Source organism: Pleurodeles waltl, chromosome 3_1, assembly GCF_031143425.1.
Source record: "Pleurodeles waltl isolate 20211129_DDA chromosome 3_1, aPleWal1.hap1.20221129, whole genome shotgun sequence".
Taxonomy (NCBI): Eukaryota; Metazoa; Chordata; class Amphibia; order Caudata; family Salamandridae; genus Pleurodeles; species Pleurodeles waltl.
Genome location: NC_090440.1, coordinates 126356669 through 126381124, shown reverse-complemented (window position 1 = coordinate 126381124; position 24456 = coordinate 126356669). Strand labels below are relative to the sequence as shown.

Sequence of the window (24456 nt, the reverse complement as noted above, 5' to 3'; positions counted from 1 at the left end):
GGTAGATGTAACATAGTACATAGTCTATGCAATCCTAAATTGAAGCTCTGACAAGACAAAGGTAACTCATTTTCATGCCATACAAAAATGAATAAATTAAAATGTACAATCACAAAAAACACTTGCTTTCAATACCATTTATGTATCCCCACTCATGTGCACTACCACAAAGGCCTTTAAGAGGGAGAAGAGCCAAGCAAGGGAGCCAAAGAATCCATGAAGAACATAAAAGTGAATGTATGAATGCAACAAGAGTTATTTGTCACTTCTTTTCTGTCAGACAGATCAAGGGATTTGTATTCCCTGGTCTTTTCTCTTTGTCCAGGAATCCTAGGAAGTAAGGGATGATCTGAGTGAAGATATATAAATGGGGTCAGAAATAACTTGACTTGTGTTACTGCTTTTTAACTCTGTACACTGGGGCACAGCTATCTGACCCCAGTGCATGTGAACTGAACCCTAAACATGGAAAAATTGGTTAATCCCTAATTTAAGGATTTCACTTTACAGTAAACCATAGTATATTGTGCAGGAAAGTACAACTAATAGCATGGAAGATTAAATCTTTCCTGTGGACAGCTGTACTCATTGTGCCATGAAACCTTTAAAATTCCAGGCAAGCCTGACAAAATAACTCTTTTTGACAAGACAGAACCACACTTTTAAATAGGAGATAAGTCACGCCTACGTAGGCCTTGTAGTCCACAAGGTAGTGTGACTACTACATGCAAGAATTTAATGTTGGCATGCACCTACAGTGACTCGCCCCCAAAAGCTAATCTTCGCTGTAAAGGGCTGAAGGTGTCCAATGAGAAAAGCCTACAGTTAAAAATAACATGTGTGCTAACTTTTTATATTACGATAAAGTACAGAGGTCATTCAATCAAAAAGTATAGTAAATTTATTAAAAATTCACTTAATCGGTCCAGTGGGAATTTCAGTACATATTTGTGAAAATTGACTTTTAAAAAGTAACACTTTACCTGTCTGAGTGTCCAGTAAGCTAATTGAATTAGCCTGTGTTGGACTTGGCTTTCTCCGCCGGGTCACCCCCAAATTTTGTGCCTTCTCCCCTCCTGTTTTACTGAACTAGGGGTTTGCTTTAGGACCCCCTGCACTTTACCACTACTAACCAATTCTTGTGCTCACTCCCTAAAATATGGTAAAACTAGCAAGCACCTGATTGGCATATTTAATTCATGTATCAGTTTCTATTAAAGTGGCATACCAATGTCCAGAGCCAGTAAGTTAAATGCTACTAGTTGGCCTGCAGCATTTATTGTGCCACCCACATAAGTAGCATATAAAACATGCCATTGCAGCCTGTATGCAGTTTTAAACTGCCAATTAAGCTTGTCAATAACCCCCTTATCAGGCCTATATATATAAGATAGGTCCATAACAGCCGATGGGTCAGGGTGCATTGTATTTGAAATATGGACATGTTCTTACAAGTTTTAGATATCTTAGTAGTGATAAACTTACAAGTTCATTTTTCACTACAATAGACCTGTCCCTCCCATAGAATAACATTGGGCTACCTTATTACATTTAGTAAGTGATAACCTTTGTTTGGGAACAAGCAGAATATAATTTCTGGTGTATAAAGAATTGTAATTACAAATCTTCTTTAATGTAAAATCAGATTTTAAGTCAAAAATCTGAAAATGACACTTTTATAAAGTTGTCATTTTTATGTCCTAACCATTTTGTGCCTGTAGTGTGTTCCTTGGTAACATGACTACGTGTAGTTGGCAGTTAGCCTTTGTGTATTTTCTAAGACAGCCACACAATAGGTCTGCCTTGAAGCTGGCAGGATGGGCCAACTTAGCAGGATGTAGGAAAGAGATGTGCACAACCCCACTTGTACTTCAAAGACACTGCTTCTGCAGTCAAAGCACTCACACAAGTAATTTGTAACTCCAAACATCCTAGGACCAGGGAAGAGAGGCAGAAAATTCCAGATACTTCTGTTGTGGGAAAACTCCAGAAACATCTTCCACTTCAAAGATGCCACGAGTTATAAAACTATCACCCTGAGACCTACTCTTCAGTTCACTTCTTGACCTGCTGAGGACTCTCAGAGGACTGCCCTGCTTTTCAGGTGGTTGTCCTACTTCAGTGCACTGCCCTGCTGCACCAAAAGGACTGCCCTGCTGCCTGATGTGTATCCTCTGCCCTGAGAGGACTGCCTTGCTGCTTGAGACATGCTTTCCTGCTTGACCCCAGGGCTACCAGAGTGACTTCAAGGGCCTCCTGATCACAGCCTCAGGGACATAAAAGGCTCCAAACCTCTTAAACCCAAAACTTCATGATGCCTCCTCCTCGTACACCACCATTAGCCACTGTGCCCTATTGAACTCTACCTTCTGACTTGTTTTCAAAATGTATTCTAAGTCCGAAGGTAAATGGAGACTGGGTTTAATTCACTCTATGTACCTGAGTCATGCTCCTTTATGGTCTCCCACAATTTTTGACTTTGCAATGGTTTTACGCAACTAGATGTCAAAGTTGACACGTTGATCTTTTAGGTGCTTTTTTCACTTTAAACTTTAAAAATGCATAACTAGTTCTACTATTTGGAGTTTTATTATTTTGTTGTCAAATAATGTATTTAATTTTACTCTATTTTTCTAAATTGGTGTGAGATTTTTCTTATGTTGCGTTTTCACTTTATTAATGTATGAATGCTGCATAAATGCATACATTGTCTCTAAGTTAAGCCTGACTGCTTTCAAGCTAAGCTACCAGTGGGTTAAAAACAGGGTAATTTGATGACTTTTGTGGATTACTCTGAGAAATGTTGTGGTTCTTGTTTGAGAAAGGCTCACACCCCTTTCAACCCACAACCCAATTTCTCATAGTGTGCTGGCAGGTGGCCTTGTCAGTGCTTCCCCTAAATGTGGTATAAAAACTGGTCCCATAGCAGAAACAATGGCTTAAGCATTTTCACATGAAGACCTGGGTGAGAGGTATGTGACTTACAGGATCTCTGGAAGGGAAGACTGGGAGGGTTCAGGAACTTCATTAACTTGAAAGGGAGCAAGGTGAGGGCAGTACATTCATAACATACATAGATAAGTATAAAAAGAGACCTTGCCTAGGAAACAGAAGCCTTTTTTCCTCTAAAGCACTCTGTAGCTAGTTTTGTACCAGCCCAGTGGAAGAAGGAGCTGTTCGAAGGAGCAGTTTCAGCTAGCTCAGAATGAGGGACCTGCTACTTACCCTTAACGCCCCTGGATAGCACAAAGTCTTCTCTAAAAGTCAAAAAAACATGCCATATTGGATTTATTTTACAACAGTGTACTGTGGAAAAGCTTCCAAGAAGACAAACAGGATGTGCTGCAAACTGGAAAGGGTTACTGTTAGAAATGGGGACTTCGGTTGGCCGTCAGGTTACCCCCTGTCCAAGCAAGAACTCTCCCTCTAGTCAGGGTAAAGGAGAATCACCCTCAGTTAACCCCCTTGGTAGCTTGGCACGAGCAGGCAGGCTGAACTTCAGAGGCAATGTGTAAAGTATTTGTACCAACACACACAGTAACTCAGTGAAAACACTACAAAATGACACAACACAGGTTTAGAAAAATACATAATATTTATCTCAATAAAACAAGACCAAAACGATAAAACTCTGTCATACACAAGTCATGTTATGAATTTTAAAAAGAATAAGAGTCTTAATAATAAATTATACATCAGTCAAATAATAATATCTGATAACCCATGTATTCCCTACTGCTAAACTATGATGTGCAAGTTAAATGTACCTGTTGGGGTTCCCTTTCCCACTTTTAATGGATCTCCTTCTCTCTAGGAATTTTCAGAAATTATGTGGATTACATGTGATTAAATAAGAGCCTTGAACCTCCTATACTCTCTTTAACTACTCCCACTGTCACCCCAGATTAGCCCTTGTCACCGCAATTAAGCCTACTTAGATGTTCCTTGACATTTAGTGGATATCTTGCATGTTTCACCTTGATGAGATTTCCCAAGATGCTGACTCACTTGACTCATAGACATTTACATAGCCAACAATCATATATACAAACTCAGGGAACTTATTTCTCCAGATATTCTTGGGTTAATCATTGTACTGTGCTAGTATTGCGAGGAACGCAGTTCAGTTTTTAAATCACACTGAAAACATAGGGTTAATATCAAGGATTATGGTTCACTCTGTATTACTATGAAAACATAGGGTTAATCAGTAGCGCTCAGCTTCATGAACAACTGGCTTAGCACTGTTATATCACAGCATCATTTTGGGCATGGCAAAGATAAGCTTCAACTTCTTTTAAGTGCCAAACACAGAATGTTCTGCAGCACCAGCAACAATTTGAAATAATGCAAATGCTGCTTTGAACTCAGTGATAATAAACATATTCACAGTACATTGTATCGCTAACAACAATAGTAATGCCACATTAAACTCAACGATAATAAACGCATTCACAGTATATAATTTTCATAATAACCGTTCAATAGAAACTTCTTTCTGTGGTATAATGCAAGCAACTACGATACGCGTTATAGCATGACAAGCGGGCAAACATCCCAATGACCTTAAAAACCAAAGATGTGCACCTTTAGGCGCATCGCATCCTGGAACATTCGCTTATCGAGTTTCAAGTCAGCAAGTATCAAGTTTTAGCAATAAATGTTTTTAAATCGCATGCAGGGCATTATCACCTTTTTAAAGGTTAATTCCCTCAGACTCTTCTTCTTCCAGAAGAGGCCTCCAAGATGCTAGATAGAACAGAACGTGAAGATCAAAAGCTGAGGAACAGAGATTCCTTCTTTGCAGCCGGTAGCCTTTACAGCAAGCACTTCATTCAGGCCGGGTGTGGTTTAAATAACTGCTGCAACCAGCCACACCCAGTCTGAGTCATAGGGAATCACACCAAGTCTGAGTCATAGGGATGCTGGAAGCTTGTGCAACACATGTTCCCAAACAAGCATTGGTCTCTGTAAACAGGCATTGGTCACTGCAAAGGCAAATGATCAATCAGAAGTTTTTTACTCGGATTATCAGAGTTTGCAGGCCTGACAGTGGCTGAAGTGCCAATCATAGTACTGTTTTGGGGAAAGGGATCTGGGCCTGGGAACCTGTTTAGCAGGGGCACTTGTTTCGAAACCACATCATATTCCAGGCAAAAAGTGGGAGGCTAACCATGTCAATAGAGTCCTTTCCTCACACTCATCAATATAGTCACTCACACAGCCACTCACTCACCCACACAGCTACTCACATACCCACTTATACACCCATACAGTCACTCACATGCCCGTCCACACAGGCACACAGAAACTCACTCACTCACAGAAACACACACTCACACAGCCACTTACATAATATATGTTAGATACAGTATCACTCAGTAGTACAGAAAGTACACTATTTAACTTTTGTAGTTCCTTCAGTTTATATGCTTAACACTCAAACTTTTAGAAAACACTCACACTAATTGGATGATGTCATCAGTGATGTCACTGATGATGTCATGAGTGATGTAATATGTGAGGCCATAAACTGTGCATTACGGGGGCACAAGTTATAGTTCGCTCAGAAAAATGTACCTGCTGAATTTCACTATTTTTTAGGAGTGAAATGTAAGCCTTACTATAACGTCCCTGTAATCTTTTATTTTTTTAGTGAATTTCTATGTTTTTTTTAAACCTATTTCCTTACTATAACATCCCTGTAACCTTTGTTTTTTTCAGTGAATTTCTATGTTTTATTTAAATTCTATTTCCTAACTATAACACCCCTGTAACTTTTGATTCTTTGAGTTATTTTATAGTGAGTTTTATATCTATAATCTGTATGATTTCAAAATGGGTGTGTCAGTTTTTGTATAGGTTGGTAACTGAGTGTATGAGTAAGTGCATTTGGCCTGTCAGTGATTGTGTGAAATGTTTTGTGGGTCTGTGAATGGATGTTTCAGTCTATGAGTAGGTCTGTGAGTTAGTGTATTTGTCTGTCAGTAGGTCTGTGAGTGGGTGGATGAGTCTGACTTCCTGTGTATTTGGGTGAATGAGTTTCTGAGTGGGTCTGTGAGGGTTGCGTTAGTGGCTATTTGAATGGGTGCATTAGTGTATGAGTGGGTCTGTATATGGGTTTGTGAGGACCTGAGTGGGTCTGTAGGTGGGTGCCTGAGGGTCTGAATGGGTGTGTCAGTGTCTGAGTGGGTCCGTGAAAGGGTGCATGAGGGATTGGGTGGGTCTGTGGGTGGGTACATCAGTGTCTGACTGAGACTATGAGTGGGTGCATAAGTATCTGAATAGTTGTGTGAGTAGGTGGATTAGTGTCCAAGTGGGTCTATGAGTGGGTCATAAGTCTCTGAGTAGGTCTGTGAATGAGTGTATGAGTCTGTCAGTGGGCTTGTGAGTGGGTGCATGAGTCTGACTTGCTGTGTATGTGGGTGCATGGGTATCTGAGTGTGTCTGTGAGGGGGTGCATTAGTGTCTCTGTGGCTATGAGAGTGGGTGCATCAGTGTTATAGATGGAGTCTCTGGTTGGCATTCAGTTTGCACTCTGTACAAGCAAGGACCCTCACTCTAGTGAGGGAAAAGGAGAGACAAGGAGAGACACACCTGGTTAACCCCAGTTTACCCCCTTAGTAGGTTGGCAAGAGCAGTAAGGCTAACCCAGAGGCAATGTGCAAGGTATTTGTACCAACACACACGAGGTAATATAGTGAAAACACTACAAAATGGACACCACACAGCTTTAGAAAAATAGTAAATATTTAACTTAATAAAACAAGACCAAATATTATAAAAATCCAACATACACCAGACAAGAGATGAATTTTGCAACAAAAACACAAAAATGGTGCCTAGAGGCACAAATGCAGCAACTAGATGTTAAAGCGGGGTCGTGACTGAGTTGTTTCCCACAATGGAATGCCACTGGTGCCAGTTACAGAGTCACACGGACTCCCAGGTACAGTACCTTAGCAAAAGTGTGGAAAAACAGGCCTGTGCATGGAGTTAGGGTGCAAGGTATCACTGGATCTGAGGCGGTGTTGGTTACGGTGCTGTGGGGTGAAGAAGCGGAGGCTTCGATGAGAGGCGTCAGATCCTGGCTACGGAGTGGTGGAGGTGAGGTGGCATTGGTTGCGGGGTGTCGGTCCCTGTCCACCTCCGGCAGGGTTGATATCTAACGAAGTAAAGACGCTGCAGGTGACCTCACAGTGTCACAATCATGCCACAGGGTCAAAACCACTGCAATGGAGTTGGGTGTCACGAACGTCGGGTGAATGACACTCCACTTTCATGAGTTCTCAGGGAGGTCAGTGGCTGCAGCGACATCGGTCCTGCATTGGTGGTGGGGTTTTCCTGCCTCGGTGAGGTGCTGGCGGCATTGCAGGTTTTGTGCAGTGTAGTGCTTTGCTGAGTCATACAGAGCCGCCTGATGACGTTTCCTGGGGAATTTCACCAGATTTCAATTCCAGGGGCCCAGGAACTGGAATGGCACCCTCTGGCAAACTGGATTCCACAGCAAGCAGATTCAGAGACTGGTTGGTGAAGCCTTTGCTGTCCCTGAGCCTTCAAAACAGGAAGAAAGCTCAGTCCAAGCTCGTGGAGATACCTCTTGTTGGAAAATGGGTTATTGGTAGGGCAGGTAGGTACCTACACCTAGCAACAAGCCACTAACCTCCACATAGGTACATATAGGTCTCAGTAAATTAATCCCAGCTCAACCCTTGGTAGCTTGGCAACGAGGGTCAAGGCTTAACTTAGGAGACAAAGTGTAAAGCATTCAAATATCACAAAACAGTAATTAAATAAAACACAGGAAACAGTTTAAAAATCCAAAACCAATTTATAAAAATAGTTTATATTTTTATCTTTAAAATGACACAAAAACAATTAAAATCGGTTCAGGGGAACCGGAGATATGAATTTTTAAAGAATTATTACTTTTCTAGCGCTTAGAAACAAAAAGCGCCAATCGGGTCATCTGGTTGCACCTCGACCGGGGCAAAGTCAAACTTTCAGGCCGACCGCGATGGAGCCCTGCTCGGCTACAGGTCGCGGGAGGCCTCGGTTAAAAAGTTACCTTCTGACTTAGTCTTTATTTTGAAGTTTTTCTTCACCGGGACGAACCTGCCAGTTGAATCCGACCTCCTGGAGCCCTTGTCCGGATACGCGATGTGGGTTTCCTCGGTGGAGACTTTTACCTTCGGACTTAGTCGTTTTTTCGAGATGAAAATCCTTTGACCGGGGTAAACCTGGATCTTGATCCGACGTCCATGGAGCCCTTCTCGGATACGATGGCTGGGAGGTCCCGGTCAACTTTTGACGTTCGGACTTAGTCTCTTTTTCGGATGTTTTTCTTTACCGGGACGAACCACGAAGTCAGGCCGGGTCGCGGTTGAGGCAAGCCGGCTAGAATTTCCGCGGCGGGTCGGTCCCTCTCTGGAGCTTTTTTCAAAAAATTCTCAAATCTTTTCCAAACTTCTGGGGCTTCACCCAGATGTTCTTTTAAGGTTCTTTTGGGGTCCACAGCTCACCCCAAGGGTCCAGAAGTTCTGTGATGGTCCTTGGGGGGTGCGGACTTCAACTCCCAGAATGCACCTGCCGCAAACTCCTTTTTGGCCACTGGACAGTGGTCAGCTGGTCGCTTTCTTCAGGAGTTGGTGCAGGGGACTCTGGTTAGCAATTTTTCACCTGTAGCAAACAGGGAGTCCCTCCTTGAACCAGTTGAAGCCAGGCAAAGTCCTTCTTGTGGTGAAGCCCAAGTGTGCAGCTGGTGCAGTCCTTCTGAGTGCAGGTTCCAGGTGCAGGCCAGGGGTCCAGCAGGGCAGTCCTTCTTCTTCTTTAGTTCCTTTCTTGTTGAATTCTGGAGGGGATCTGAGGTGTGGGTGCAGGTCTGCCAGTTTTATCCTTGCTCCTGGGTGAAAAGCAGGGGGGCCCTGGTTCTCCAATCAGGGACAGGGTCGTCCCCCTGTGATGACCACTTCCTGGGAAGTGTGGCAAAAATCCATCCCAGAAGGCAACAGTCTCTAAAAATCCAACATGGATGAATCTGATTTTTGGAGGTTACATCTGGCTGAGCCCACCCACTGGTGTGGCTAAAAATCATAAACACATCCCTCTCCTGCCCTCTCCTAATCTAATCAAGGGGGCACCTAGCTGTCTGGGGTTGCAGGATGTGGGGGTGTTGCCGGGTGCTGCAAATGTCCTTCTCTGCCTTTGAAGACCAGTTTGGCAGCCCTCCCCCTTCCTGCCTCACCATCTGCTGAGGGGAGATTCTCTCCCCCAAGCACATTCCTTTGTGTGAAGCCTGGCCACTTCACACCTCATCAAGGCAGCCTGGCAGAAGCTGCTGCAGGCTGGCCAATCAGAGCACAGCAGCAAAAACAATGCAGAGCTGAAATTGGCAACTTTTTAGGTAAAGTCTAAACTTTTTTCCTGAACTAGTTATATTAAATCCAACAACTGGAAGTTGTAGGATTTATTACAACAATTAATTTGATACCAAATTCTTGGTATGCAACATTTAAGGAGACTTTAAAATTTAAAATAAAGTCTGCCCATTCTAGCCTATGAAGGCCATTTACTTCAATGAGGGAAAAACAAATTTGGCTGTTTTTACCTCACCAGGGCTTATAAATCTATTTTTATAAAGTCCCTGCTTATAGTTACATGGCACCCAGCCCTAGGGGCACATAGGGCACACCTTAGGGGTGACTTATATGTAAAAATAAGGTAGTTTAAGACTTTGGAAGTACCTTTAATTCCAAAGTCGAATTTGCATATAACTTTAATTTAAAAGCAGCCAGCAAGGCAGGCTTGCTTTTAAAATGACACTGGGCACCTCAGCAGTGCACCTAGGTGTGCACCACCTATGCTGTGGTCCTTAAACCTACATGCCCTACCATATACTAGGGACTTATAGGTAGGTTAACTTAGCCAATTATAATTAGCCTAATTTGCTTATCCATTTTACACAGAGCACAGGCCCTGGGACTGGTTAGCAGTACCCAGGGCACCATCAAAGTCAGGAAAACACCAGCAAAAAGAGGGAAATGGGGGCAAAAAGTTATGGGGCCTCTGCAATCAGCCCTGTTTTCTCACACCTCTCAAGCAGGAATATAACAAAAAGTCTAGTCTTTGTCCCCTTTTTCTGGCAGAAGCAGCAACTTCAGGATTGCCCAACAAAGCACAGGTTCTTGTTGAATCCTTGACCTAATCTAAAGTCTGGGGTTTTAGGTCCAATACTTATACCCCTTTATGCCTTTGAAGTTGCCCAACTTCAAACAAAAGTCTCTGTTGTTTACAGGATCCTCCCCTGCCCAGGCCTGGCTCCAGACACACACCAGGGGGTTGGAGACTGCTTTGTGTAAGGACAGGCACAACCCTTTCAGGTGTAAGTGAGCACTCCTCCCTCCAGCCTAGCTTAGATGGTCCATCAGGATATGTAGGTTACACCCCAGAACCCTTTTTGTCACTGTCTAGTGGAGATGCAAAAACAGCCCAACTGTCATTCTGATCCAGACAAGGAATCCAGAAACAGGCAGATTACAGAATGGTTTATGCAAGAAAATGCCAACTTTCTAAAAGTTGTATTTTCAAACTAACAATGTAACCAAAACCTTCACTAAAAGATGTATTTTTAAGTTGTGAGTTCAGAGACCCCAAATACCCACTCCTATCTTCTCCCAAAGGAAATCTGCACTTTAATAATATTTAAAGGCAGCCTCCATGTTAACCTATGAGAGAGATAGGCCTTGCAACAGTGAAGAATACATTTAGCAGTACTTCACTGTTAGGACATGTTACAAACATCAGTACATATGCTGCCTTTAACATACACTGCACCCTGGCCATGGGACTACCTAGGGCCTACCTTAGGGGTGCCTTACATGTATAAAAAGGGAATGTTTAGGCCTGGCAAGTGGTTACACTTGCCAAGTTGAATTGGCAGTTAAAACTGCACACATAAACACTGCAGTGGCAGGTCTGAGCCATGTTTACAGGGCTACTAATGTGGTTGGCACAACCAGTGCTGCAGGTCCACTAGTAGCATTTGATTTACAGGCCTTAGGCACTTCCAGTGCACTTTACTGGGGACTTAATAGTAAATCAAATATGCCAATCATGGTTAAACCAATCACCAATACAATTTACACACAGAACATATGCACTTTAGCACTGGTTAGCAGTGGTAAAGTGCCCAGAGTCCTAAAGCCAAAAAAAACAGGTCAGAAAGAACAGGAGGAAGGAGGCAAAAAGTTTAGGGATGACCCTGCAAAAAGGGCCATTTCCAACACAACCCCCACCAGCCTAAAGCCAGGGAGACCAATCAATACCTTGATGGCCTTTCCTGACTGGGGCAATAGAACAGGGACTTAGGCCAACATCAGCAGGGGTATGTCAGTTCTACGTCTTCCTGGCTCCAGTCGGATCCCTCTGTCCATACTCCTACGGCCCTCTAAGCTAACCCATGGGGAACCTCTCTCCTCACCTGCAGATACCATCTGTGCAGCATCTAACCTTACTTTGCTCACAGATGTATCCCAGGGGGCAGACAGAACCACCATGGCCAACACAGTAGTGTGGCCCACTCCACACCCGGAGTGTGACTCTTCTCCCCGCAAGGGGCAACTCTGTCAGCTAGCACAGCAAGCCACAGTGGCCACTGACAGCTGTCAGGGATGAGAGCCAGGCCCCAGGCCTTTCAAGGTTCTCCAACCACTGTGACTGTGGAGAGCGGGAGACAGTAGCCCTAGGTGCCTGGCACCCATTGACCACTCTCCCTTCCACCAAGTCAGGGATGACAGCCTGACACTGGTCCTCCCCTCTGGGGCTCTACCCTCCCCGTATGATCAGTACCCCGAGTCCAGAATTGTCAGGCTGCTTGTGGAAGCAGTTCTGCACAAGTTTCCTACCAGTCCAAGGCTGTTAACTTACGACTGGTTTTCCAACCTGGGGTCTGTATACTGGACCAGGGCCAGGGGAAAGACTTCCCTCCCCCAGCCTTTCCTTCTGGGGTCCTGCACCGCCCTACTAGGAGTGAGCCCAACTTGGTAGGGGCACTGTTAGCAGTAGCCCCTCCCTCCAGGTCAGGGGGCACACCCTGAGCCTAGCCCTTCAATCAAATACCCTTGAATTGAACTGGGGTCAGAGGTGAGTATCTCCCTTCCTAGCCCCTACTCCCAGGGGTCAGTACCCTCCTACCATGGAAAGTACCCATAGAAGTTGCACCGGGGGTGATTGGGCAAACCGCCCCCCCCATCACATCAGGGTTTACCCCTGCACCTGACCTTCCAGCCTAGGGTCCGTACCCTCAGATTGGACCACTGCCTAGCAATCCAGGACTTTCTGGGAACATACCTACCCCCCACAAGGGGAGACACATTCCCTAAGTGCCACATGAGAGTATGACTGGCGGCGGTCCCCTGACCTCTGCCCATCTGGCAGAGCCTGGTTCCCCCAGCCCAGTAATGGTATCACCAAGGTCTTTGCTGGGGGGCTCTGACCTCAGAGCTACCCTCAACCCTCCAGGTTCTCTACTGGGGCCTGCAACCCCCTCTCTACCCTCAGTCTGGACTTCTGCACCCCCTCACTGGGAGTGGTACTGCCAAACACCAGAACTGGTGAGACGCTACAGCCACCCCCCCAAGTTCTCAAGACACTATGGGGTCTCCCTCAGCAGATGGCCCTACGGTACAGGCTCCCCTCCTGGTTGACAGTCAGGTTACCCCCTGTTCAAGCAAGGACCCTCACTCTAGTCAGGGTAAAAGAGAATCACCCTCAGCTAACCCCTGCTTACCCCCTTGGTAGCTTGGCAGAGCAGTAGGCTTAACTTCAGAGCGCTAGGTGTAAAGTATTTGTACCAACACACACAGTAACTTCATGTAAACACTACAAAATGACACAACTCCGGTTTAGAACAATAGGAAATATTTATCTAAACAAAACAAGACCAAAACGACAAACATCCAACATACACAAGTCAAGTTATGAATTTTTAGAGATTTAAACTCAAAAATAGCGCTTAGAAACAAAAAATGCTTCGATGAGATGTTAACACGGCGTCGTGACGGAGTCGTTTCCAACAAGCCGACACCAGCGGCGCCGGACACTGAGTCGTGTAGACCCCCAAGTACAGTACCTTTGGTGAAGAGTGAAAACAAGCCGATGCGCGAAGTCGGGGATCGCGGCGTCTGTGCGAAACGTTGAATCCGTGCACTTCGAGCGGCGTCGGTCACGACCTGGTGCGGCGACTTCCACGGAGTCGCAGACTTCAGCGGGGCTGCTGCGGCATTGGGCCTGCGAAGAGCGTCGCGTTCCAGCGAAGGTCACGGCGTCGGGTGCAGGCGGCGTTACCGGATTCAGCAGCGGCGTCGGTCCGGAGTCGTCTGAAGTCTATTTCCTTGGATTTCTACCAGCTTTCCTTTCAAGGGCCCAGGAACTGGATAGGGCACCACTTGTCAGAGCAGGAGTCTCTCCAGAGACTCCAGGTGCTGGCAGAGAGAAGTCTTTGCTGTCCCTGAGACTTCAAACAACAGGAGGCAAGTTCTAAATCAAGCCCTTGGAGATTTCTTCACAAGATGGAAGGCACACAAAGTCCAGTCTTTGCCCTCTTACTCTGGCAGAAGCAGCACTGCAGGAAAGCTCCACAAAGCACAGTCACAGGCAGGGCAGCACTTCTTCCTCAGCTATCAGCTCTTCTCCAGGCAGAGGTTCCTCTTGGTTCCAGAAGTGTTTCTAAAGTCTGTAGATTTGGGTGCCTTTCTTATACCCATTTTAGTCTTTGAAGTCACCTTTCTTCAAAGGGGACTCACACCTACTTGTGAAATCCTGCCTTGCCCAGGCAAGGCCTCAGACACACACCAGGGGGTTGGAGCAGGCATTGACAGAGGCAGGCACAGTCCTTTCAGATGAGAGTGACCACTCCACCCCTCCCTCCTAGCAGATATGGCTAATCAGGAATGCAGGTTACACCTCAGCCCCCTTTGTGTCACTGTCTAGTGCGAGGTGAAAAACAACCCAACTGTCAAACTGACCCAGACAGGGAATCCACAAACAAGGCAGAGTCACAGAATGGTTTAAGCAAGAAAATGCTCACTTTATAAAAGTGGCATTTTCAAACGCACAATCTTAAAATCAACTTTACTAAAAGATGTATTTTTAAATTGTGAGTTCAGGGACCCCAAACTAAAAATGTCCATCTACTCTCTAGGGGAATCTACACTTTAATCATATTTAAAGGTAGCCCCCATATTATCCTATGAGAGAGACAGGCCTTGCAACAGTGAAAAACGAAGTTGGCAGTATTTCACTGTCAGGACATATAAATCACATTACTATGGGGGTTATTCTAACTTTGGAGGAGTGTTAATCCGTCCCAAAAGTGACGGTAAAGTGACGGATATACCACCAGCCGTATTACGAGTTCCATAGGATATAATGGACTCGTAATACGGCTGGTGGTAAATCCGTCACTTTTCCGTCACTTTTGGGACGGATTAACACCTCCTCCAAAGTTAGAATAACCCCCTATATGTCCTACCTTATCCATACACTGCACCCTGCCCTTCGGGCTGCCTAGGGCCTACCTTAGGGGTGCCTTACATGTAAGAAAAGGGAAGGTTTTAGGCCTGGCAAGTGGGTACACTTGCCAAGCCGAATTTACAGTGTAAAAATACACACACAGACACTGCAGTGGCAGGTCTGAGACATGATTACAGAGCTACTTATGTGGGTGGCACAACCAGTGCTGCAGGCCCACCAGTAGCATTTGATTTACAGGCCCTGGCACCTCTAGTGCACCTTACTAGGGACTTACTAGTAAATCAAATAGGCCAATCATGGATAAACCAATTACATACAATTTACACGGAGAGCATATGCACTTTAGCACTGGTTAGCGGTGGGAAAGTGCTCAGAGTTCAAAAGCCAACAGCGACAGGTCAGAAAAAAATAGGAGGCAGGAAGCAAAAAGATTCAGGATGACACTGACTGCATCTGTAAACTCCCAATGAGTAATATAGGGAGATTTCTGGAACTTGTCTTGAATACTCGGGTCAGAAATGTATATATACAATTTGTGTAAGATTAGTCAGACAATCTTTTGTGAATTATCAGTTGAAAAGGATGTGAAAAATAAAAATTATTATCATTGCCCACGAGAGAAGGATTTCAGTTTTCTTCCCTTTCAGGTGATGTGTGTTTTGAGTGCTGTTATGTTTAGCTCTACACCAGGGAAACTCTGGAGTAAAACATAAGAATGAACTAAATACAAAATGCATATATCTAGAAACTAACCACACTGATACTCACATAAACCTTTGCAGATCCAAGCACCTTTTCTATCAGAGATATTCTGGAAGCACGCTTTGACGAAATCCTCATAAGTGACTGTGGCAAGAGCATTTATGCTGCCCGCAACTGTGCTATAATTTAAGATTAAAAGAAAACAAAAACTAAGCAACAAAGCGTGCAATCACGTTCACTGCAGTAAGTGAACCCCCGAATCCATGTAATTACATATTGTGCTTATATTCAACCATTCAAGCTATTTTTTCTATTTATGCATTATTTTTTAATAAACCATTCCTTTCAATCGTTTTTACCAGTGCAGAATGAAAATGAAACTGAACAGTCACAAAAAAGACTCCTAATTTGCCTTAGAATGTACGATGCAAGTGTGTTGATCTATACCAAGAGAAAATGAGCACAAATTTATTCTGAAAATTGTCCATTAAACGTTCTAAACAAGCATTAAAACAGTTACAATGTAAAATGGCTTAAAACCCAACCACACCACCCATTGACCCCACCCTACAGTAACCCAACATTCAAATTAAGTTAAACTGAACGAAAAATCGCGTAATTCCTATTGCCACATCTAGGTAACGCGTTTCTGACAGCAACTCTTTTCTGCCTCAAGCCTTCGCACTGTTCTATATTTAAAAAACAAAGGTCTTAAAAGCTTAATCCGATTGGCAGAATAAACAGTAGAGTCCATAGGTATATGCAACAAAGAGCATTTTACGTTCAGGGGCAAGGGCAAATACCTATATAAGTCTGGATCATGGCCCTGCGGGGACAGGATGAATAGATTGTATTACATTTCACCCTTATCTTTAAGATTTCATTCTGCAGGCCAGGGTTCGGTACTGCATCAACTAAGGGAAAATTGTACCCCGGCCTGGGGAAGGTAATGAGAAGCTAATTGAAGATTTCTCAATCAAATAGGCCAGGAAGAGCTTCCCAGCAACCTTTGCTGCTGATTCTTTCAACATTTGCTTACTTGGGACAGGTGACCAAGTCACAGTCATACAACACTCAGAATATAGAAGCTTAACATCTCTTAATCTGTTTCTTACTTTCCTTGCCAACCTTCTTTCACTAGCTTGGATCTCAACCCAGCAGAGTTTAGAGACCTTTATTTCTTCACCATCCCCTGAGAGCCCTTAAGGCCTGGAAGAATGGCAACAGGTTCCAGGAGACAAGTTTCAACTTCCTCCTTATACCCTGGACTACAGTACATGGTGGAAGCGACAAATGCCTTCTAAGAACCACCCCGTCTAATCAGTCCCACTCACAGACAGGTTCAAGGGAAAAGACCTCAGTGCCATAAAGACCCAAGTGGGGAATTTTTACTTCACATGCCCTCAATAAAGGAATAAGGGACAACCCTCCAAATTGCCAGTTAAATCTAGACAAGCACTTAGCCTGCAACCACAGCAACAACTTCTTCTTGACACTGTCCCACTGTAAGTTCCATTTTAAGTTCCTCCTAAACATCGAACCTAAGTATTCATAGGAGTCAACTATTTACTCCTCTCAAGCATAGAGATACCAGCTGAAGTTTTTAACTCTCTTACCAAAGACTTAACACCTTAGTCTTCTCTAGATTGTTTTGCAGCTGGTTCTGCTTGCTGTATATTTCAAGGGAGTGTAATTTCATCTGCAAGCCAATTGGGGTGCAGTCAAACAACACCACCTCATCTGCATTAAACAGACAGGCAATATGGTGATTCCAAATTTTGGGAGAGAGGAAACCTTGTTTAGCATATGAAGATAGGAAGATCAGCAAGAAATAAACTAAAAAGCAGAGGAGCCAAAACATACCCCTGTTGAAGGCTGCGCTTAACAGGGATTTTCTGGGATAACTGGCCCAATTTATCTAGCTCCATCTGGGCCCAGTTATCACTATGTAAAATCTGCAGTACACTAAGCCAGGAAGATCTCAGATTTCATGTTTGTTCTATAGGGTATCCCTGTCCACGGAATCAAAGGTTGTCCGGAAATCAACAAAACAACAGCACAGTCTTTGATTCACTTCTAGTGCCTTGCGGACAATAGTCCATGTAGCAAAACAGTGGTCTATGGTTGAATGACCCTCCGTTAAGCCCCCTTGCTCAATGGTAATAACCTTAGATTCTAACTTGGATAAAATGATTTCAGAAAACAGTTTAACCGAAATATCCAAAAGGCTAATCATCCTATAATTTGAAGGATTTGAGCCTTTCCCTTTTTAAAACAAAAAATAGGATCCTTTCTATTCCATTTGATGATATTCCATTCAATCTTTTCCAAGAAGTGGATGGAGGCCTGTTAAAGCTATCCAGCAGAACAAAAGAGAATACACCATTGCCCACAAATGACTATTTTATTTGATTATTATACCTGGAATATTATCGGGGCCGGCAGCCCTTGAGAGCTTTATTCTATCAATAACTGCCCTTACCTCCTTTACTGAAAACCAAGAGGGAGGAAGCTTCTTGTGTGCAGTTCCCTGAGACCAACCTAGAGAGGAAGAACTGTCATTTATAGATCCACCGAATATGCTGCCTATGTAGCTTCAGGAATCATATATACAAGGGTCCCCCCTATTTTGGCCACTAGATTCTTTAACTTTTGCCCAAAACTTTTGCTGATACCCTGAAGGAATAACTTCTTGCATTTTGTGCTACATACAATAATAGAAAGATGTTTTTTTTCTTTTTAACCAACTGCTTGTATTAGGACTTAAGCTTAACCAGCTCCTGAAATACTGCACTCCCTGAGCATCGCTTAGCTTCCGTGGATGCTCGTCTCACTAAACATTTCAACTTCTGGCAAGACAAATCAAACCAACCTTTCCCCTCAGCATAACAAGTCATCTGTGATCTACACTTTGATAGTTATACAGCCCAACACAATGGGCAAAATTTCATTAAACCACACAATTCTGTTCTCAGAACATACTAAGAGAACCATGGCATTTTCTGTTAGTTGATACACAGTTAGAAGCTGTAGATAGATGGGATCTAGACAGGTTGTGAGCCTCCGTGGGTAAGTTACTTCCAATGACAATACCCTCTCTGTCGTCTCCTGCTCACAGAGGCCAAGAGTTGCCAAAATGGCCCAATGGTCACTACCCTGATACTTTGGTAATTTAAAATCTAAAAAGAGACCAAAATGCCAGTCAGGCATGAACTGCTGATTGGCCTGGCCGGAATGTTGCAGCTGCTGGTATATCATTATTAAAAATGGCCATTTAAACAGATCAACCCATTATTCATCAGCCATTGATTCAGGGCTTTGACCTCCGGTTTAATGGATCCGGGAGGGAACCAAGCTTCAGGGGAACATTATAAAAATCCAAAGCATCTTCCATTTGTAAATCTGCCTGGGCAGGAAAAATAGAGGCATTATGATGCCCAGCCATAATTATCATTGCCTTTAAACATTTTGCAATCAAATTCTGAAAGGGTTGTTCAAAAGATCCCAGCCAGCCCTTTATTCCCTGGTACTCTTCTTTACGGAAATATAAACATTCATAAAAAAGAAAGCACCTACAAATATTGTCAATCAGGCCAAGTTCTACCACAGAGAGCTGCAAACCACTGAGCACATTTATGACTTGAAATGATTTCTTAATTTCCTTAGTCGATATTAAAGTTAGGACCCCTGAAGTAGCTCTCACAGTACCTTGACTCAACCCTTTACTGTTTAATACCATGAAGCCTTCTATAGTATTATCTTCTCACAACTATGACTCCTTGAGGAACACCACATGGTAAGATTTCAATATTCCTTCCATTTCAACGCTTTTCATGAAACCCTCAAAACTGTGGACGTTCCAACTCAGGATTCTCAGATTTGGAATGGAATCCTCACTCTAGGGGGAATTGGACCAGCCATCCTACCTCCAGAATCGGTAAATTGCAGCAGAGGGGTCAATCTATTACCCTGCCTCCAGACGGTTCAGACAGCCTGTCATTGACTAATACCACCCCTAATTCCTGGGTCATAGGCCATATTCTCCTAAGACCTGGTAAAGGCCTGTATTAGGAATAGGGTGAGAGCCGCTCCCAATGACTGGCTATTATCCCACCATGGACACTTAAAATAGGAGGGAGGGAGGGTAGACTTGAGCTGAGGGTCAGAGGAAAGGGGGATTCTTAGGCGGGGCTGATAGCTTGCAAACCTGTCTTGGCCAAGTCATCTACCGCATTAAGTAGCAGCTGAGCAATACAGGGGGAAATAAAAGAGACTCTTGAAACTATCCTTTCCTTGGTCTCCACACTGGAATCCCACAGATATTAGGTCATCCCTGGATATCCCAGAAAGTAAAGGGATTTGATGGAATATCTGATGGATTTTTTTATGTTTCAGGGGCCGTAAATTATTTTTCCCCTGGCAGATAATATCCAGCAACCGTTCCGAAGACCCCTGATTGAACTTAGATAGGGTCACGGGTCCAGAGGCAGATTTTTTACAAGACTTATTGGGATGCGACGAGTTAAGCATGTAACTTAGCATTGAACAGCCATTTTACGGTAAAGTGATCACGAGAGGCTGAGCCAGTGCACAAGATTTTGATACAGCCTCCCTACAGGAAGGTGTGGTAGCTTGAGTGCCTCTAGGCAGCATGGGGGACCTTAAATATTGATCTAAACAGCGGGCCTTTTGATGGGAGGGTACGGGTCTTGACTTTGACCTCAGGTATTTCCTTTTGCCATCACCTGCAGTGAATACCCATGCCTTCATGTGCAGCTAAAATACCAATATTGAAATTACAGAGTTCACCCCAAATGTCTTTCAGATAATATGATTGGTGAACCTGATTAAATCTTACAGACACTAAAGTTTCTAAAATGTGGTATAAGGTCTTTTGTGTAAGCAGATCACATCCAGCAGAGATGAAGAGCCGGTATGCTGATTATTAGTAGACCCTCCTAAAGATTCAAAAGTTGCATTAAGTTCCCCAGACAAAGAGGTCTTCTGAGAACATGAGGCATTCTGGACCACAGTGCCAATACTATGGTCCGAGCATGGGGACCGGAACTCTTCCAATGGCACAGGGGAAAGGGAAATGGCAAGGCAAGGAGAAGATGACTGTCTTGGGCCCTAGTTCCTAGCCTGAGGAGAGGCTTCCAAAGGATTCAATAGATGGACAGAGTCTGCTGCTGAGAAAACCCCTTCAGATGCTGTACAAGAACAAATGGGCATCTCACTGCTCCCTCTTAAGGGAGAAAGAGGGCCAATGCTGAAATGTTTGGAGACAAAATTCCTTTTAGACGTGGCAAGGGGCGAGTGACTATCATTCCCAATTTATTAAGTGAGACAGAGAAGTTGCATTCTTTCCCCCGGCCTTTCTCCTTATACAGAGCCTCCCTTGGGCTCTTCCATTTGAAACACCATGGAGGGCTCTCTTTTGTTGAAGCATAGAAGGGGAGACATGAGAAGAGGAATCCATTGTAGGCAATGAAAAAAGAAAGAGAAGTAATAAGTGACACCTCCTCCTTGAGCACGTCCCCGGATTACGACTGCTACCACCACCACCACACCAAGAGCTGCCCAAAACAGCTTATAAGTCAGTGAGTTGGGAGGTAAAAGAACATTCCTGGATTGAAATGTTGAAGGAAACCATAAGTGCTGCAGGTTTTTAACACATTAGGCTTCTCTTAGCGAGGGATAGTTTCTCATAAGGGCCACAGAACTAAGGGCAAAAAAAACTCCCTCCCATCCTACCACACACCTACGCCCCTCCAGCTCACCGAGTGGCTAAATGCAGTGGGAGAGGGGTGTCTGTAATGCCGACCAGCCAGCCCAGGATCCAAGCATAAGGTCACTTCTAGGAGCCCTCCCACACTGACAGTTTAGGCCAAGTAGCGCCCACTGACTGCCACAATCACATCGGGGGGGGGGAAGAACAGCAAGAAAGCTTACAAGGCACCTTCAGCTACCAAAACCCACAACACACTAGAGAACTGATTGTCCTGATGTCGCTGAAAAACAAGCGGACCTGCGACATCTAAACCAATGTTGCGGCGACTCCGTAGGAAAATCCAAGAACCGGAGCAAACAATCCAATCCAGCAAAAATAGACTTTGCTGGGCTCGGTGGCTCTGGAGGGGCCACCGGAGAGAGAGACTCGCTCTCGTCTCTCCGTGGGTGCGTTCGGGAGGAGGAAGTGACGGTGAGAGGACAGGATAGGGTACATGTAGGTGGGGGTGGGTCTAGGGGTTGGGAGGATAAAAGGGGTGTGGGGGCAGGGATCGGTCTCTTTCCGCGCCGATCATCACGCGGAGCGGAATTTGGCCGGGAGGTTTTTTTTTTCCTTCTTTAGTGCAGGCAAGTTCTTTCTTCCTGTTATTACCGGCATTAGGCGTTATGCCTTGCCAGAGCAGTTTTAGTAGCTTTGATCCACTGTTGCTTCAGCGTCATGGCAACAGGCCACGACACTGAAGCGGTGAGGGCCACGCTTCACATTATCAGCGAAGCTGGCCGAGCCGATCTCCTCAGGCCTGGTGTACTCGACCAGGCCTGGGTCTGCATGGTGCGGCCGACGCGTAGCGCGTTGGGGCGGGTAGCGGCAGTAATAGCCACGTGTACTTCCCCAGAAAGGAGGAGGGGCAAAAAAGCATAAGAAAACAGCAGGGAAGACACAGATGAGTCTGCCACTGGGCAGGAAGAAGAGGAAACAGTAGGTGAAGCAGGGCCAGAGGTTTTAATAGAGGAGGCCCCTGAACAGCTAACTGCTGATGGACCTGAATTGGCCATTGACCAGGGAGAGCAGGTTTTGCCCGGGCCCAGTATTGAGTGGGCCCCTTTTGGATCTTTCTTGCCCCAGGGGTGGTGCAGCACCAGTGAAGGGCCCCGGGCCCCCAATTAAAAAGAGGGGTAAGAGTGTGGGTAATTCCAAGGGTGGGCTTGTTAAGACCAAAGCAGGGAGTGGGCAGGTCAGGAAAGCCAGGGTTGGTGATGGGAAGGTGACAGCAGGGACGGAGCTGGTGGGGGGGGGGGGGTGACAGGCAGGGTAGGTGGGATTTGGTTGAAGCATGGGATTGGGAGGCCAGGATTCCTGAACAGCGCTGCATTGTGGCGGAGACTGAAGAGAGGTGGGCCCAGCTGTGAAGGGACAGTGACGGGTCAGGGACATGAGACAGGCAGCAAAAGAGAGCTGCTGAAGGTCTAGAGGGGATGGGACCCCGCCTCCAGAATTTGGCTTAAGTAGCTGGGTCTGGGTACCGCAGGTAGAGGTAGGGAGGGGTCAGGCTGCTTGTGCGGCCTGAGGTTTGATCAGCGCGATGAGCCCCAGAGGAGTATACGGCCACGCTGGGCGCGGATGGACAATGCCAGCGTCTGAGGCTGGCAGAAAGAAGGTGATGCCAATGGGGCACAGCACGGCCTCTGCACATTGGTCTTCGGCGGCCTTCTCTACACCACTGGATCGGGGTCAACGCAGAGATGGTGTGCGCCATGAGGGCCTGGAAGAAGACTTGGCGAATAATTTGCGACTGAGGGGTGGTGTTGATAACAGGTGTGAGATGGATGATGAGGATGTGGTGGAGTTCGATTATGAGGAAGATATGGATGAGTGGGAGGACGGGGAGATTTGTGAAGCGGAGGCGAGCAGTGTTAAGGGGAGGGGGCGTGGACGCAAGTGCTGCACAACCCCTTCTTCTGTTTCTATTTTGCAGGATCCCATGCCTGTTGGCATGCCACAAGAGGTGCGGCACGGGCTGGCACGTGGTCGTGGATCAAAGAAAGTTGCACAGCCTTTGGAGGGACAATTCTGGTTTCAGTGGGACATGTACACGTAAGTCTATAGGGGTAGGTGATTTCTCGGTTCATGAAGCAACTACGGATGGCGTACTGCAGGGTGGGGACACTGCAAAAGCTAAGGAGGCTGTTATAACAACAGCGAGTGAAACAGGAAACCAGATGACTGGGGAGGTCACGGGGTCTGATGACAAAGATGGGGGGGGACTCAGGAAGCGGCTTCCATACATGGGTCTGGCCATGCCTTTGGGTTCACATGTAGCGGATAAAACAAAAGCTAGGATATGGAAGCATGAATATGTGGAAATTTGTAAGCTCCTACATAGGGACATACAAGCCAAAGAGGGATCCAAGGAAGAGGACTGGGAGTTAGCGCGTAGGCAGAGAGTTCCAATAACAATGGATAACTGGACTTCCGCCTTTTTGATTTTTGCAAGCATATACTGCGAGAAGTTCCTAGAGAGGGCCATAGGGCTTTTTAAGTACATGGATATTATAAAAAAAGCCCAGATGCATTTTGGGGGGTTCGCTTGGCTGAGTTATGACTAGGAATTCAGGGCTAGGGTGAATGTCAATCCAGATAAACCCTGGGGGGACGTAGACCCGGAATTGTGGATGCAGTGTATGGCTTCAGCGCAGTCCACGGCATCTACACACACTGCGAGTGGCTTGTTTGTAGTTTACAAGCCTTTTCAGGCCCGTCCCGCCCAAGGAGGGGCGGGCGTGGGTCAACAGACCCCAGTATCCACGACAGGAGCCTGTTGGAACATTAATAAAGGTTTCTGTTCCAGACAGCCCTCCAAATTTAAACATGGTTGCTCCAAGTGCCAGGTTGTCATCCGGTCACACAATGGTTTTCCCTCTCCAGCTTACCGGAGCAATGGAGGGCGTCCAAGGGACGAGGCATGCAGGGCACTCCTGTGCCAAAGAGCTCCTATGCCAATTAGGCTGGAGACTCTTCTGCCCTGGCTACATAGCTACCTAGATAGCGACACAGCTTGTAAGTTAGCGTGGGTTTTTTGGGTTGGTTAACAGGGTGCACATCTGAGGAGATGGGCAGCCAAATTGCAGTCTGCCAAGGAGATGCCACAAGTGGTGTGGGCCAAAGTGGCTAAAGAGGTGTCTTTAGGCAGAATTGCGGGGCTTTTCTACGATTGGCCAAGTGCGGATTTCATGATATCTTCTTTAGGAGTAGTGCCAAAGCAGCCACCAGGTGAATTTCGCCTGAAATCATTTGTCATGGCCGGAGGGTGCCTTTGTTAATGATTTCATTATTGCACCCGAAGACACTAGAGTGGTTTATGCATCTGTAGATGATGCCATCAAGTTGATCAGAGGATGTGGCAAAGGTGCGGAGTTGGCAAAATGCGACATCCAATCGGCTTTCAGGCTGCTGCTCTTACACCCGGAGGATTTTGATTTGCTGGGTATGCA

The 24456-nt window shown here is 45.4% G+C and overlaps 1 protein-coding gene across 1 annotated transcript in view; it reads right to left on the bottom strand.

Moving 5' to 3' along the window:
• Nucleotides 1-24456, bottom strand: part of SLC5A12 (solute carrier family 5 member 12) — a 254456-nt gene that overhangs the window by 36849 nt on the left and 193151 nt on the right. The window contains exon 9 of the mRNA XM_069221239.1: nt 15301-15413. Within this exon, the coding sequence (XP_069077340.1) occupies nt 15301-15413 (113 nt within the window). The remainder of the gene's footprint in view (nt 1-15300; nt 15414-24456) is intronic.